General features: G+C 50.5%; 5 protein-coding genes across 5 annotated transcripts; 2 read left to right on the forward strand and 3 right to left on the reverse strand.

Moving 5' to 3' along the window:
* Nucleotides 1-1,501: 1,501 nt before the first annotated feature.
* LAJ45_11489 (uncharacterized protein) lies at nt 1,502-2,925 on the reverse strand (the record flags this gene model as incomplete). Its single annotated transcript, XM_046120996.1, has 7 exons — nt 1,502-1,581; nt 1,707-1,849; nt 1,929-2,328; nt 2,379-2,519; nt 2,626-2,686; nt 2,747-2,759; nt 2,852-2,925. 7 exons carry the CDS (start codon nt 2,923-2,925, stop codon nt 1,502-1,504), a joined length of 912 nt encoding a protein of 303 aa, XP_045965818.1.
* Nucleotides 2,926-3,400: 475 nt separating this feature from the next.
* LAJ45_11490 (uncharacterized protein) lies at nt 3,401-4,811 on the reverse strand (the record flags this gene model as incomplete). Its single annotated transcript, XM_046120997.1, has 3 exons — nt 3,401-3,954; nt 4,009-4,567; nt 4,632-4,811. The coding sequence occupies 3 exons, from the start codon at nt 4,809-4,811 to the stop codon at nt 3,401-3,403; spliced, it is 1,293 nt and encodes a 430-aa protein (XP_045965819.1).
* Nucleotides 4,812-10,220: 5,409 nt separating this feature from the next.
* Nucleotides 10,221-11,092, reverse strand: LAJ45_11491 (uncharacterized protein; the record flags this gene model as incomplete). The annotated part of the gene is made up of 3 exons (XM_046120998.1): nt 10,221-10,335; nt 10,405-10,486; nt 10,543-11,092. The coding sequence occupies 3 exons, from the start codon at nt 11,090-11,092 to the stop codon at nt 10,221-10,223; spliced, it is 747 nt and encodes a 248-aa protein (XP_045965820.1).
* A 1,077-nt stretch (nt 11,093-12,169) lies between these two features.
* Nucleotides 12,170-12,683, forward strand: LAJ45_11492 (uncharacterized protein; the record flags this gene model as incomplete). Its single annotated transcript, XM_046120999.1, has 2 exons — nt 12,170-12,350; nt 12,571-12,683. The coding sequence occupies 2 exons, from the start codon at nt 12,170-12,172 to the stop codon at nt 12,681-12,683; spliced, it is 294 nt and encodes a 97-aa protein (XP_045965821.1).
* A 1,148-nt stretch (nt 12,684-13,831) lies between these two features.
* On the forward strand, nt 13,832-16,118 carry LAJ45_11493 (uncharacterized protein; the record flags this gene model as incomplete). The annotated part of the gene is made up of 7 exons (XM_046121000.1): nt 13,832-13,875; nt 13,935-14,123; nt 14,199-14,674; nt 14,781-15,532; nt 15,692-15,723; nt 15,792-15,932; nt 16,115-16,118. 7 exons carry the CDS (start codon nt 13,832-13,834, stop codon nt 16,116-16,118), a joined length of 1,638 nt encoding a protein of 545 aa, XP_045965822.1.
* Nucleotides 16,119-16,876: the final 758 nt, after the last annotated feature.

The following is a 16,876-nucleotide window of genomic DNA, read 5'->3' on the forward strand; positions in this document are numbered from 1 at the left end:
TAGAGATCGATACACAGTAAATACAACACGGTGACGTATATCACCGCACGAGATATCAGGAAAAGCCAATCTATTAATCAAGAAAATTGTACCAACCTGGCGGTCCTATCACCTAGGGAAATCATCATATCACCGATTGATAGTAGAGCACTTTGCTTTGTTCACAAACATGCCAAAACCTCGAATTGATACCAGGTCTTGGTATAAATGTGAATTTGTATTCTCTCTAGCCTCTTGAGAATGTCTGAACGATTTAGTACTTTTACTAAAGGACCGAGGGTTATATTTATCTAGAGGAGCCCACTTCCCCAAATCTCCAAGTCTGATCCGGTCCAACTCTTTTTTTTTTTTTTTTTATTCATTAATTAATTGTATTCAGACCGTAGTCTATGAAAATACATATCGCACTACCCCAGAACTTCCCAATGACTTCCCCCACCTCTCACACAGTATTGACAATGAAAACAAAGAAACAGCAGCTTATGAAAACATGAAAATTAGTAACATGTTGGGTCGGACTCTTTTACCAAGCAGATGAGATATGTATAAACACACGAAAAACCACAAACTTTGAAAACGCTCATTACAAGGATTTCTTCCACTCGTGTAGATGAGACGTAAAACAATACTAGTTAGACGCAACGAAAAATATTGACAAGGAGTGTTCAGGTCCACACCTAGGCAGATTACCACAACCTAACCCACATACCAATATGTCTCCGGAAGACTTATCCCATAGTTCGTTAAAGCTGCCTATTGATTCGGGCGGCGTATTTCAGCTGTGGCTTGTGTCTGGATCACACACCTATTCGGCTGCCACCCTTCCTTTTTTAGTAATTATAATGTTCTGTCAAAATAGACAGCATCTAAGCACCGGATTATGGGATACCTGGTGCTCCGGGAGGGGGCCGAGACAGAGACGGGCACATTGTTTTGGCAAGATAAAACCCACCCCTCACGCCAAGACACAGTCTTCGCCCACGTCCCCCCTCCGGGAGGACTCGGTTTAAGAGTTCCGGAACCATGCCACCCAGTTTACAACTCACACCTGTAGTTTGGCCCATGTAGTTGTGGAAACACTTCAGCGCAGTAGTTTTTGGGATCTGAGGTCGGTTCGGTAACGCTGGCTGCAATTAGTGATATCCCGTTCTCTCTTGCGAGCTACCGTGGTTCTGGGATTTACGTATTCACCGCATAATAATCTGGAATATCAACTCCTAACGTCACGCCCCGATGGGACAAAACAGAGCCCATAATAGTAGATTCTACGGCAAGCCCAGCAAACCACTGCACAGTAGCGACCAACACACTACCAAACAAAGACCCTTCATTTATTCATCTAGGCCCGAACCCGCACGCCACCTAGGCTGTATACATCCGCCATCAAGTCGCCAACCGCCCTAAAGTCCCATTCTCACGCCAAAGAGCACCCCTCTTCAAAGCCCCACACTAGCCAAGGACCTCACAAATATACTTACATCACAATTTCCATCACAGCCCATCACTCGCTCTGCGCCACTGCGCCATACCCACCACCGCCACTAGTACTATCCCCAGCGGCACCCGCCAACGGCGCATTCTCTGCACAAAGACCCACTCGTTAATAAAAGCGCCATCATTTTAAAAACTGCAAAACAACAAAGCGCACAAAAAGACACAACGATTAAATCGCTACAAAGACTTTTTCAACGGCACTGGTGTCATACTCTTCCTCGAGACGCGCGGAAACATGACGCAGTACCCGTCCTCCGAATACTCCCACTCGTCCTGGAGCCCGTTCATCTGTACATGGAGATACTCCACAAACACCAGGAAGCAGTACACGCCCGTTCCCGTCAGTAGATGCCACCTGCGCCACACGCACTCACATTAGCCACTCTCCTCAATCCCCCACAGGAAGGGCAGCCCGTAGAAGAAAGACAACCCACCACCCATGCAGCTCCAACACAAACCCCACGGGCATGCCCGTCCACTCCCTCATCCCCGTCAACCACCCACACGCCCCATCATCTACCAGCCACAGCGCAAACCCCGCCACAAACGTGGTCGCGCCCACCGTCGCCAGCTTCTTCATATTCCGCAGGGCAACCTCGTCCTCGACCTGCGTGCGCATGAGGAACACGGTGCGGAAGAAGACGCACGCAATCTGGCAGCCAAAGACGACGCGCTGCGGCGTGCTGTCGCCGAGCAGGTAGTGCGCGACCGTGAGCAGGGTAAGCGTGAGGACCAGGGCGCCGGCGAGGATGCGGCGCGAGGTGGGCGCGAGCTGGAAGGACCAGATGGTGTAGAGGACCATGGAGGTTGAGTAGAGCATTGAGAGCTCGTCCACTACATGTCTATGTCAGCTGCTGGAAAGATATTGGGGGGGGGAGAGCGACCCATCTGCATCGTGTACTTGAGCGTGGCATGGAAGAGGACAGAGCCAATGCCGACGCCGGCGTAGATGGCGTATGTCAGCACAAAGAGCGAGTCCTTGTCCTCCTTCAGCGCCTTGACGAGCCCATATGCCGCCAGATATACTACAACACGACGCCGCACGAATAATCAACCAACCACAAATATGTCATATCACCAGGCGTGTATGTGTGTTTATGTGAGTGTATATGTGCGTGTGTGTTTGCCTACCGTATAGCACGTTTGTGAGCGTGTTGATGAACTCTGCAATGTAGGGCGTGATGTAGTAGTCCTAGGCGGGTGTTTAGCAGAGGAGCTGTGGTGGTGGTGGGGCAGGGTTAGGGTTGTTTACCATCTCGCAGAAGCTGTGGTGTATGTAAGCAGGGTGCATGCAGTGTATAATATCTGATTACTACATACTACAGGGAAGGGAAGGGAATAATGGTATTGGACGCACTTTACGGTGGATGTCACTGGCCCCCAAGCAGACTCGTACTGGTGGCCGTATGGCCAGCTGAAGTGGCGCGTCATTGGGGCTGAGGTTGTTGCTAAGCGAGAGGAGAGCTGAGGGACACGATCTATGCTGGCGCTGTGTACTTGTGTGTATCTATAGTAATTCGGTGAGTGTGTACGAGAGAGAGAGAGAGAGAGAGAGGGAGAAGGAAGAAGGTTGCAGTTGCTGTTATCCTCGCCGGTTGTGCCCTCCGTTCCCTGTTTTTTTACGTGCGTGTGGGCCAATCACGGACTCTTATCGTCTGAGTCTACTATTTGGCCATTTGCTTTTTGGGAAGGCTACAGCTACAAGTATGGACAGTGAACCACCCTTCAATTCATTAACATTCATTGTATTTATTTACAGACAGCACCGTTTAAACTCCAATGCCACAAAGGGAACGGAAAAGGGAAAATAGAAAGACTCTACAAATGAAAGAGGCACAAAGTCCATGGCCATTCACTCCGCTCCACTCCCAGAATCCATCACCCAGCCACCACTATCACCACCACCTTAATTCTTCGCCCGCAGCACGAACCCTGTCTTCGCCACCCTCGCCGCCCCCAACAACACCCCTCCCGCAATCAGCACCACACCACAGAACGTCTGCGCCCACACATAGTCCCCGTCCACCGCTTCAATCAGCGCACCACAGATCGGCGGCCCCACCACACACCCAAAGCTCACAACCGTGAAGCTCATTCCGATCCTCGTCCCCGCCTTCGCTGGATCATCCGTCAGCGCGGCCACGGCCGCGGGGAACAGCGCCTGCACGCCGGCCGCAAAGACGCCGTAGACGAGGACAAACACGAGCATGCCCTTGTACGTCTCGACCGTCATCCACGTCACGATGATGATGCCCGTGCAGATGGTGACGGGCGCAAAGATGTTGAGGACGCCAAAGTAGCGGTCGGCGAGGAAGGTGGGCAGGAGACGCCCAATCAGGCCCACGGCGTTCATGATGATGAGGGAGTTGAAGGAGGTGGTGCTGTCGAGCCCGATGGAGAGCGCGTAGGAGCCCGCGTAGTAGAAGGCAAAGTAGATGCCGCAGAACATGAGGAAACTCGCTGCAGTCCTATCAGCATAATATCACATCATATCGTCAGAGAGTGTTGACATACCAATCAGAAAGAGGTTATACGACAGCTCCCTGAACGCACCCCACTCAATCAGCGGGCCCGTGATCCTCGGTGGGATCCTCGTCTTGTACAGCGCCGAGGCCATCAACAGCGTCGCCAGACACACAAACCCCATACACCTCATGGTCCACGGGAATCCAATACTCGGGATGAGATGCTGTGCCATGAGCGGGTATATAACACCGCCCGTGACGCTCCCCGTCGTCGCGAACCCGACGGCCACACCCCTCCACTGCCTGAAATACGTGCTCATGACCGACAGCCCCGCGCAGAACATCATCCCGTTGGCCAGCCCGCTGCACACGCCCTGGGCGAGGAAGAACTGCCAGTACTCGCTGCACAGCGACGTCATGAACATGCTGAGCACCTGCAGCGCCGCGCCGAGCGTGTACACCAGGCGGAAGTAGCCGGCGTCGGTGGCACGCCCGCCAAACACGCCGACAAAGAAGAGGAGGAACACCTGCATCGACCCGATCCAGCTGATGCTGGAGCGCGTCTCGTCGAGGATGGTGCCATAGTAGGTTTGGAAGACGCCGAAGGACTAGTGCATTGGTTTGTTAAGTCAGTATATATGTCATCATGGAGTGAGTGTGGGGGGAACGTACGGCAATGATTCCCCAGGAGTTCATGACAGTGAGATGGGTTGCGAGGACCACCATCCACGCTCGGAGACCACCATCTGGCGGTGGTGGAGGCTCCTTCTCGCGGTGGAAGATGAGCTCGTGCTGCGAGATTGCAGAGGCAGCAACACTGGTCTGCGAGGGGTTTTCGTTGTATCTATCCATCTATACCTCTTTTCAACCAGGCTCTAAAAAAAAACGAGGGAATATGATATATATAAAGTTTTTATATATATGACGACAGCAGCTGCTTAATGATAGGTGAAGCTAGGGCTGAAGAAATATCAAAGGTGGGAAGGGAAAACAGGAAAGAGGGAAGAAGAAAAGGGTTTGGGAAAAGGACGCCCCAATATCAGCTACTTAAGACTTTTCCACTTGGCCGAGTCAGTCAGTCAGTCAGTCAGGCAAGGAGACGTGAGAGGCCTTGAGTCAGTATTGGATGCTGTACTTGTTCTTCTGCTCTGGGAAAGTACATGGCGAAGTGCAGTTTAAATGGCAACACAGCTACAGCGCAGATAGGGCCATAGAAGAAATATCTCCAATTGCCTGGCGTCATAGCGGGCGCGCCATGCATTTTTTTTCCTTCTTTCGCTTTTCTGTCCTAAACCCGACGTCGTTCGCACGATAGCACCCCGGCACCTACATGTCCGACTGGAAAAAAACATGTGGAGCAAACATTGACATGCACCCACGCATTACCTTTTCCGTGCTAGCCGCATGCCTACCCGTTGGCCAGAGATCGAGAAACCCAACCCATCCAGCCCCCCCCATGCCCTCCTCCTCCTCCTCCTCCTCCCCCTCCTTCGATCAGCCGGTAGCTAGCTCTCCCGGGCACATGGTCAAGGATGCCACACGCGCGGGGGGGTTTTGATTATCAACCATAGACAACTAGATCCAGCCAGTCGGTTCTATCTAGAGTAGACTATAATCTAATATAGCTACATACAATATACTGTTTTTACTTTTACCCTCACTCAGGATCTCAGTAACACTCTCTCTCCGCGTGCACACACAGATATGGTGACTACAGTTATAATAATAAACTCCCTCTTCTCACTCTCCCCCGACCAATTGACTGTGTCGAGGCGTTCTCCCCTCTTCTCTCACTACAAACCTGATCGAAAGTAGTTCTTGGGGAGGAGGCTCGTCTCGCGTTACACAAGGGCAACGCCCAGGACACCGAGTAAACTACAGGCAGTAGCGGCAACGAGCCGTCCAATGCAAGCAGGTTAGTATGTGTTTGTGTAGGCAAGTATTTGTATTTTATAAGGGCGAGAAATGCACTTTTCAGGTACGCAGCACCGCTTTTAGAAACTCGCTAGATTAGGGTACATAGCAAGAGTCGAGTAGAGTCGAGCCCAGCTTAGCTGCATAAGTACATTGATATATTTCTGGCTCCTTTTTTTTATGCAGTAAGACGGCTGCTCTGCCATGCTCCCCCCCACTCACTCCCCCCATATGCAAAGAATAAACACCCCGAGGCTCGGTTGAGTGATCCCATCGTCGTTCGTCGTCGGGGTTTACTATTTTCACACCAGACTTTGCTTTAGGAGTTAGGAGGATTATTGAGCGTACCTGCGCCAGTTGACATTCCTGACATGACTAACAACCCCTACCCTGGGCCCGCCGCAAGCTGTGGCGTAGTTGGCTAGCTAGCGGGGCTGGGATTGTAGGCATGTCAAACTCAATCTCCGAGATGATTGGGCCCTATCCTGTCCTGTCCTGTCCTGTCCTGTCCTCCCTGCACCGTACCTGCGCAGAACCGTCCAAGCGCCGTCGTCGTCGTCGTCCTTCTCGTCCTAGTCCTAGTCCTAGTCGTCGGCCCGGACCCATCGTGGAGATATGCGATATGGCCGGCCGTCGAATGACAGCTCGTTTCAGAAACAAACTTGGACCTTGCTGAGCAATACCATCTCCCAAAACCGTGGCCGAAACACATCGCGGGGCCGTAAACGTCGAAAAAAGGCGAAAACGAAAACTCCATTTTTCGGCCGTACGTACACTAGCTGGCTGGTATTTTACAACCAGGGCCCCCGGGCCGGGGACTTGTTACCGTTAAGTATGGACATGAACATGAGAACCGATTAGATACGAGCTAGCCGCGTTGACAGTGGTTCTGCTTCGATCGAAAATAGAACGATATGATCCGCATGATATCATCGTATTTTTAAGGGTTCTATTCTCAGCAACCCCAGAAAGTGCAAGTGCGGTCTTGGCAAGCAACAAGCTACATACAAACGCCCACCGAGTGACATTCCATGAATCGCCATGTCGCAGGGTCCGTCTCCATGGGTGCGCACACTATCACGACCCAGCTATGTATCAACATGTATCTATAATCTACCATCACGCTCTACAGCACTCGTTTCTTCCCCCCCCCCTCCACACCCCATGAATTCCCAAAGCTGGCCTAGCGCCGTTTTGGATCCACCCGGGGGGGGGGGTGCAAGCAGGGCTTAGACTCTGAAACCGCAATTATCAGTCTAATCCCCCCCCCCCCTCCCACCACCACCACCACCACCTACATAACCTACCTCCTCTCCACCTCTCGTACGAGAGCACGGAGTTTGCGCTGCCCAACCCACGGATGAGTGAAAGCCGACCATTGTGTTGTGTGTCTCCAACGCAAGGCAAGAAAATGATGGGGGAAAAAAATGATCATCGAGCAGTGCGCCGGTTACTCACACAAAATCATCAAGATTTCCAGGCAGACTTTTGTGCGGGACCCAGATCGGGACTGCCTTGTCTTACTGACTGCGTTTCTTGGGATCGGGCTCGTGCTCTCGTGGAGGAAACGGGGCGGGGGTAAAAATAGTGTTTAGACACGATTGGGAAACCCTAACCCTAGGATATGACCCTACCATGGTGGGGCGGTAGATCGAAGGTACTAGAAACTGAATGTGAGTTTGGACTCGGTTCTTGTATAGGTGAGCCATGGAAAACATTTAGTGTGCAGCTGGGGTGGGTGCGTGGCGATCATGGGTCAGTAGCGGTCTGCTCAGAATCAAGCTCAAAACGCATTATAGGGTCACGATATTATCTAGCTATGCATGCACGGTCTCATTCTCCACGTATTGTAGGTCAGTGATATATTGCGTCCAAGCTCTAGAAGCCAACCGAAACTCCCTGGCTGGCTGCTGGCTCAGCAGGCAGAAAGATCAATTACATCTCTACTACGTGGGGATGGTCTCCAGGTCCACATGAACTACACTTCAGTCTCGATATCAAGTCTATATTAAGAAGTTGATCCGGCTAGCTGTATGTAAAAGCTTCAACTCATGAACACGTGTCAGCTGCCATTGAAAGGTGTAATTCCCGTCATTCTGCCTTTGGCCCGGTTCGGGAAGGTCCAAGGCTAGGCCTAGATTACTATTCTCTGCGGAGGACTCTGATAGAAGCGTTCTCAAGCTCGCGGTGTGCGTAGTTGGGCATGGGGTCTGGATCGTGGGCCTTATTATGCACTGCGTGGAGGTGCATCGACAGGATATATGGTATTGTAGGTACTATGGTGTACCGGCGAGACAGTAGATTTGGTACTACTGCATTCGTCGAGTTGGTTATTTTTGATGCAACATGGCTGCTTGCAGTACATGCACATCATAGCTAGGGGTACGGACATCCTTTCCCCTATCATGGCATATGGGCCTTATCAGCCAGTAGATCTAGAGCCTCAGCTCTCAATCTCAACCCGCGTCTTTCTCTTTCTTCCTTAGTCGCAATTAAAGAGGGGGTTATTGAAATTTAAAGTTTATATCCAATCCAAACCGTGGTAGCCAGTACGACGCTGGGGTCAGAAATAGAATCGGCATGCAACCACCGCAGTACTGCAGCCACTCCCGACGCGCGCCAAGCCTGCCGTCCAAATATAGAACATGATCCTCGTGCCAAGCTTGTCTGGGCACCGAGTGATCGACTGTGATTGGAGATCGATGGCCCAGGTTGTATGAAGAATGAGATTGAGATGTAACCCTGGTTGGGTTATGGTGCAAGGCTTCGGTGTTTGCTTGAGAGTCAGGGACTGTGTGTCGACGAAGATTGGATTTGACATATCATATGCGGTTGATCTTGGGAATAGGATCATGTTTATTTTAATGTCAGTGTGCGCGCGCACAGTACTGGATACCAATTCCCATCTCCAATTTATAATATCCCATAACTCAGCAGAGCTAGGAAATCTCGTAACTTCCTTCTAAAGCTTCCATCTATAAAGTTTAATCCTAATTAGAGGATCGAGGTTGACCACGTCGCCCACAATGAGTTGTTGCCAAGCCTAACCCCCAAAAATGTCAAAAGATCAAAAAACGTAGGGTTCCTACATACCCAGTAGCTCACTTAGGTTTCCTAAAGTTCCGTATTGCTTATCGATCCATCGGGGATGAAGGAAATTTCGGGTATTGGTGGATCGTTAGGTGAGTGACTTGATCCGAGGTTCTGTTCTTTTCGGTCGCGATGGAGACTGTAGAGATGTAAACAGGCGAGTATGGTTTATTAGAAGCCCAGGAGCCTTCAGGTTGTGACACCGTGGTCGAGTTCGATACTGTGATGTATGTGGCTCAACATGTGTCCGATAGCGCGCTTGGAATGAGGACATGTTGTTTCTAGCGTCATATGGTGCGTCGAAGAAAAACAATTAACGGCAAAAATACATATGTATTGTATTCATCTCCAATTTCTCTGTCTGGGACCCACAGAACGAGGTTCTCGATATAAATCATCCAGTATCTAGCTATTCCGCAGCTGTTGTGATCAGGGCTGTTCTGATTGGCTCTCAATTACGCTTAGCGAGAGTTATGTACAGTACGATGCCAGTCGTGAGCGTCAGGCGCGGCGTCTCAACGCGCACGCGCAACCAAATTTTCACAACCTTTTCACGGCGGGTTGGTACACAAGATATTAAATGTCAAATTATTTTTATTTCTCTACTATTCAATAACTATACAAAAATTCAGCTCTCCAAAGGATCAATTGTGGTTGCTGTGCTGGTACCCGTGATGGTTCGGGGGGCGCCTGACGCTCACGACTGGCATCGTACTGTACATAAATCCTTGGTGCCACGAGACGCCCTGCAGAGCCGCGTAACTGGGTTCAGCCGTGCACTTTGTCCATACCAATAGGAATTCAGCCAAATTGGGTACAAGTAGATGAACCCCTCTAATGTCAAATGGCATGCAAACATAAAAACCCGAGCACTCGATCAACCCTCTATCTCGCAAGAAGTTACAAGTCAAAGAATAAGTTCGATTCTCGAGTTTTACTTGCAAACTGGTGATTCGAGGCTCGGGTAGGAATTTATACTAGAACTCCAGTAAAGATAAAACCTGCAGTTTAGGTTTTTTTTTTTTATATCATACCACTAGTTCCCACACCTCTAGATCTCACGCCATCTGTCACTTTTCACAAGAAGCGCCTCAACGCTCACGACCAGGCACAGACAACTCTCGAGAATAAACGACTGAATATAATTTAGATACAAAACGGCGTCAAGCCAAACCCCCCCACCCACCACTCCTATTTTTTTTCGTCCCCACTAAACTTATATATATATACGAAGCTATTACAAATAACACCCACCGCTTAACCAGTCCAGAGAGTAGGGCCGGGGATGGTGTATGTACCAGTGCCCTGGTAGATATCAAAGACGATACCGGGGGAGGTGGCGGTGTAAGCACCAGGGAAGGCAACCTTGGTTCTATTCTCAATGTTAATATTTGAACTTGACTTTGAAATTGGGTAACTTTGCTCGAGCAGGAGGACTTACGAAGGACCAGTCGAAGAACCACCACCAGTAACGGTGATCTGGAAGCACGAAGGATAGAATTGGATTCCGGGGTACGCATATGCTACTCTCATTAGTCTATGTTCATACGGCCAATCCTCGAATTCCAAGAAAACCTACCAGAGTGCAGCGCAATCAACTCATGCCTGACAATGTACTCTCCAGCCGCCAGACTCGACGGCACCGTGAACGTGTACGCCTGCCCAGTAATGAACGGATCACTCGCCCACGTTCCATCCGCCAACTTGCCCGCCTCCGCAACCTTAAACCACACCGCGGCGGTGCCCGGCGAGTAGCTGCTGCACGCGCCTGGGCACTTGGCCAGATAAGTGATGACCGGTCCGTGGTGGCTGTCCGGCCAGGTGGTCCAGTGGAGCGAGATGGATGATCCAGCGGCGACGGTGGCCGAGAGGGGGGCGGGCGCAGACCCGCTGCCTAGGTAACCGTTGCACTGGAGGTCGACGGAGGTGAGGTCCTCGACGGGGCCGTTACCGGGGATCTTTCGCACTATGCGCTCCGGGGGAGTGGCGTAGTAGGGGTCGCTGTAGGGGAGGTAGCCGGTGTAGGTGGTGCCGCCGATGGTGAGGTCGGAGACGTAGCCGTGAGCAAGGGTGCCGGAGGCGTTGAGGAGGGCGGCAGCCGCCGCGGCGAGAGAGAAGGTGTATTTCATCGTTGGGGAGTGAAGGAGTGGAGGATGATGAGGATGGGGAAGTCGAGTTGGGGAGAGATGAAGGCCGTTATATAGATGTTCCCCCCTCCCCTTCTAATTCTCCTTTCATCTTCGTATAGAGAGAGGTCTCTAGGGAGAAAAGGAGTTTGATAGTGGCGTGCTGGGATTAGGGAAGCTGGTGCTGCAGTTCCGATGGTGATATTGGGTTTTTTCTTGGCTCAGGTACCTGACAATATAATATCACCATGTTCATGTTCGTCTGGGTCCGTGGGGTAGTAGGCACTCCGGGCCCGAATGCCTGCGGATATTTTGTGCGGCGCTGTACTGGAAAAAATATATTGAAAGGCCAAGAAAGAAAGCAGGCGCGAGAAATGATAGTGTTAGCGGTTTTGAGGAGATCAGCACTAGCATTGGCATGGCGCTGACTAGGTACATGTATGTAGGTAGCTTAATGTTGACTGTGATTTAACGTTATAACTCTAAAACGTCGGTTGTTAAAACAGACACGCCTGGTAAAGACTCTAATTATCTAGTGGTAGTCAATAATTGCACTATCTGTGAATAATAGGGCAGGTGCAGGCTACTCCCTCGTACGTTCTGCTCGAGCCTTCAAAACGGTTGTCGCAGCTAGAGAGAGTCCAAGAATTCAGACATTCGATCATTCCCAGCAACCAACCCCTGCCTGTACAGCTGTGCCTGTCAACCTGACACACCAAACCACAACAAGCAACACCTAGATCCCCCCCCCCCCCCCACCTTCTATAACCGTAGTTCTACTATTGGTGGTCGGCCCCCCCCCCCCCCCCCGCAGAACAGTACGGCCCAGCCCTAAATTACAGGCACACATCCCCTCCCCTATTAACTACATGTATCCCCCATTCTCACCCCCATATTAACATGCCACCACCCTCACCACCGACACCGCTGCTGCACATAGAGTACATATATCGTGCAATCCCCCCCCCCCCCCCACTGACCCTCCGCGTCCTACTCTCGGAGGAACAGGAGGGGACTCCCCAGTAAGCTGCCTTTCGTGGATTCACCCGTCCGGCTAATCGGGCGCGCGGTGCCTAAACAATGCGAACCAGACACTGCGCCAAGAAAAATAACCCGCCGGTAACTGCAGCGCGTCGTTCCGGGAAACATCTTGTCGTGGAAAGCCGCCCCGGACTTTCCAGCAACCTGTCTTCTAAATACACCGAGATGGCCCCGGCTGGGAGAGGAAGGCCAAGGAGTTGTGCAATCTCACAGCAGAGAGGTGTGTCCTAGTATCTTCCCTCTACTATGCACGTACGTGCGTATATTGGCAGCGCCTGGGTTCTGGGTGCACCGCTTTGTCAACGTCTTATGAAGAAAGACAAAAACGCAATCCGTCAGCAATATAGCAATATAGAATACCATACACACACGTGATGCCTCCCCCGGAATTGCAGCCGAAGTGGGGGAGTATTTTGACAGATCTTATTGAATCAAACCAGGTTGTTCTGCTCCGGCCGGTTACAGCATGCGGACCGTAGTACATACTTACTACACCTCCGCCAGCGAGTCCGAGTGTGCGCGTGAGGGCCGTCATAGCTATAGGGAGAGTTGACTATAGCCTTTGTTTTTTCCCCTTAATTCTCGTGATCAATAATAGTATGTGTATACAGGAATCGAAATGTTTCGAGTGTGTCGAGAGAGACGCCAAGACCATCTCGCTTGTATCCACTTTTCTATTGTTTATTATTTAGTAACCGCTCACCACTCATCACTCGCGCGCCCGCCCGCACGTGATGACAGCTAGCTACCAACAAACCAATCTAGGTCTATGGTTGCGCACCTTCCCGATCCTCGGTGCGCACGAGTCGAGTGATATGATGCCCCCCTTCCCGCATCCATAACGGGATATATAGCATTACTTGAGCTATTGCTTGCGATTGGCCAATGGGGGCAGCTGACCTAGTTACGCGTTAGAAACTCTGAAAGCTCATATGACCTAGACAGGATTATAGAAGCACTGGTTTTCTCCAGATCGTGGGCATGTGCTACTTTAATTGCACCAAGATAAGCTTGCGAGTTCAGGTTGAGATGTCCGCGGCCGCTATGATTTGATAATTGTTGTTATCGATATAGCTTACGGTGATGATCTTTGACGCCAATGGCATTATTATAAGTCTTGGGAATATAGGTTGACTCAATCGCTTTATCTAAAATGGGGATAGAAAGTACTACTACATGTGGTAAGCAAATATAGATAACAAGAATCCATCAGCCTTCCGATTCAAATCCCATTACTCGCGCAAACTCAAGAGTATGCCCGGCAGACATGTACAATCAATAAATCCGACAGCCCAATCCCCCGGTTCGAATAACCCATCCGCAAGATCTCGATCGATCATCCGGAAGGTTGCAAGGTAATTCCTCATCTAGAAAACTCTTCCCCGGGATCCCTCTGCTGATTCGTGAGATCGGCATATGACTGTAGTCGGAAGTGCCTCGTGACTAGCCCGCCATAACTTTTTACCTTGAGTACGGATAAGCCAATTGTAAGGTATCTCGCCGCCTGTATGTCAATCTCCCTGTTTCCGGGTACCCTCAATTGGTTGTGTAATCAGTAGGTGTAGAGTACATGCCCGTCGGTGATGGTTGCGGAGTGAGAGGGAGAGGGGGAGAGACAACAAACTGACAGATGCAAGGAGATGGAAAGCCAGATTCATTTTTGTTTATTTACTCCGCGTGGTGCTTTGGCTATCGGCGTCGATGATTCCATTACTCTTCAGAGAAGTATCTCCAAGCAGCGAGCTGTAAGTAGAAAAAGGTCACAATATGTACCAGATAGGACGGGAAACTAATCATACGTCAGTCCAGTGCGGCATTGTGAGAACAAATCGAGATGGCTTTCTTTACAAGTACCTTACGGGCATCGTCAAAGGCTACATCGACAGCTTTTTGTTGTGGCTTCACCTGCGTCGAATTGGATTTCGCCCCCAAAAGACGAGCCCACTTCCCATAGAAAAGCGGCGAACAACAATGCAGGCGAAAAATTTAAATCGTAACAGACGACGGCTTTCCCCCACACAAAGCACAGTTTTATTTGTCCTTTCATGATCCTTTCATTTTCGGCTAGTTCATCAGCAATCATGTCGCCATCTGAGCCTCCCTCCAAGCGCATTCTGCTTGTATGGAGGGACGATCCCGGTCTGACCGTCCCTACTGTCGTCCCTACTGTCGCCGCCCTGAAGTTTACTCCGACTTCCACCCCTACTGTTGTCCCTACCGTCGCCGAACTGCTTCATAAGCTCGAGGCTGTTCCGTACATCAAGACCAACCTAGACAGCGCCGAGAGTCCTTTTACGGCTGTCCCCGCTGTCTCTAAACCTCCCAATTTCTTCAAGTCTGTTCCGTATATCAAAGTTGAGGACGATGATGAGGATCTCAGTACGACTGTTGCTAAACCGCCCAATAGCCCCAAGATTGTTCCGTACAAGAAGATTGAAGGTGCCGGGAGTCCCAGGACAGCTGTCCCAACTATCGCTGCGCTGCCCATTAGTCCCGAGGCTGTTCCGTACACATTCACGACTGGGAACGACGCCGAGAATCAAGGTAAGGCTTGACGGTTGAAGCGTTCTGTCGATGGGCCGCTTGTTAATGGATCTATCCTATATATACTATCACTTTTGCTAACTCTTGCCCACGGCCTCCACCGCAGACAGCAGAACTAGCATATGGTCCATGTATGGAGAGTACTTCGACGTCCCCAACGACCCAAGGGAGATGTTTCTGTTCTTCAGAGGTCTGTTCGACGACGTTTACAAGACAGCGGCGGCCGGAGCTTTTTTAAGCATCCGCCAGCTCGCTCTCCTCCATGGCGCCCCGTCCATCCTTGGCCCACCCAACAAGCGTAAGGCGTCTACTATCGTACAGCAGGAGAGCCGTGTGCAACCGCCTATCGAAGACTCTCCTCTTCGGCTTGCTGGCCGGCCATCTCTTCGTCGACCTGCTGAACCGTGGCCTGCCCCACAATTTCCTAGACCGTTGTTTTATCGTCAACCTGCCGAGCTGTCTTCTGCCAATCAAGCTGCTGGACCGTCATCTGCTCATCAACCCGATGGACCGCCGCCATCTCCTACTCAACCTGGACCGCTGTCTGTGCCCGCCTCCCCCAACGAAGGTTGCCGTGGCGCCAAGAGAACACGCCCAGCCCCACCACCCATCCGGCGTTTGGATCGATACCAGGTCATACCACCAACCCGAGACCTCGGGGACTTCGCTAGCGTTGAGGACGCTTGTCGTGAGCTTTGGATATGTGCCAAGGTTATCAAGGGGAAATATTTGGAGGGCTTAATTACCTTTGATGGTCGGCATAGTTATACTAAGGTATCAACGCCGGGGTGTGAGGCTTGTGAAAAGTACAATAGGCCGTGCAATCTGTTAGTTGGAGGAATGGATAGGCACGTAAAGGTTAGTGGCTGCGGTGCTTGCACTCAGCGTGGAGTGGTTTGCTCCCTCCAGGAACAGATAAGAGCTGGCCACCCCAGGTTTGAATAAAATTGCCTTGTGCATGAAACTTCGCCCGGCGTTATCTCATTTCTAACCTATAACCCCTTCGTCTGAATTTAGCACGTATTGCGACCTCCTGTAATATTCTCTACGTGCGCAGTTAACGCAGTGATCGCTCGCCTGACCCCCGCTATTAATCAGCCTTTAACCGATAGTCCAGCCGTGGGAGACCACCTAAAGGCAAAGGCCTTGATTTGGTCATCCAGTGGCCCCCGAACCGCAACCCAAATCTCGCAATGCTCGCCCACATGAAGGACTGCATACATAGACAGGTATCAGATCTGTGCGAATGGAGATCTTTGTGAGTTAAAGTTATTTTGACATTATCATTATTGGCCCATGGAGTAAGACGCCGACCAACTCAAAGGGAATAACTTATTGCCTCTTCCTATATTCCTTTTCATTGCCGCCCTTGGTTGACTTGCGGGGTAAAGGATTGTGCCTTTTGAATCACAACACGTTAACCATAGAAGATTTATCTAGCTAGAGAATACTTGTTCGTTTATCGCAACTATCAGTATAAAATCTCGGGTACAGTCTATTATGGGCGATGCCTCTGGTATTATTTAGGTTCCAGTTCGTTTTGTTTCTCCTTAAGCTTCGGTCTAAGTCTCTCAATACCACTTCCATCTATATATATCATAATATAAAATATGCGGAATTGCTTAAAAACACACATTGTTCTCACCCAACCTGTAATTCCCAGGTTGGTGCTCCAATCAATAGGTATTCGGCCATCGCCGAACCAATTTATCGAGGTGCATCTGCAGTGGAGCACAACCAGAGTCATTTCAGGTCACATCCTTAGCGCTCTATCGATTGTCCTCTTTTGGTTCACTATTTGTGAAAGGACACTCAGACCTTTTTTGTGGGTCAAAACTGAAGTTGTTTCAGGGCCTATCGGAATAAGAAATCCTACTGCCTCTTCGGCGTCCCCAATGTGATGCACCTAAAGGCTTCACTGACCCCGTGAGTTTTATGTAAAATCGCATGCTGAGATTTGACATAGCCTAAATAGACTATGAATGGACCTAGGGACCTGTGACATTCCAAACGCACTATGTCTGATTGATACATCACCTGGCGGCCCTGAGATAGGTGAGCAGTGTTGGGGTGCACTGCATGTGGTACCATTTCAATTGGCGGCGCCGGATCCGGAGGATATCTCCGGATAGGTCCAGGGTGGACCATATTCAGGCGTTGACCTGAGAGCGGTTCTTATGAGGTTTTATAAGAGTTATACTC

This window comes from Morchella importuna (assembly GCF_003444635.1).
Source record: "Morchella importuna strain M04M26 chromosome Unknown Morimp01GS070, whole genome shotgun sequence".
In the NCBI taxonomy this organism is placed as follows: domain Eukaryota; kingdom Fungi; phylum Ascomycota; class Pezizomycetes; order Pezizales; family Morchellaceae; genus Morchella; species Morchella importuna.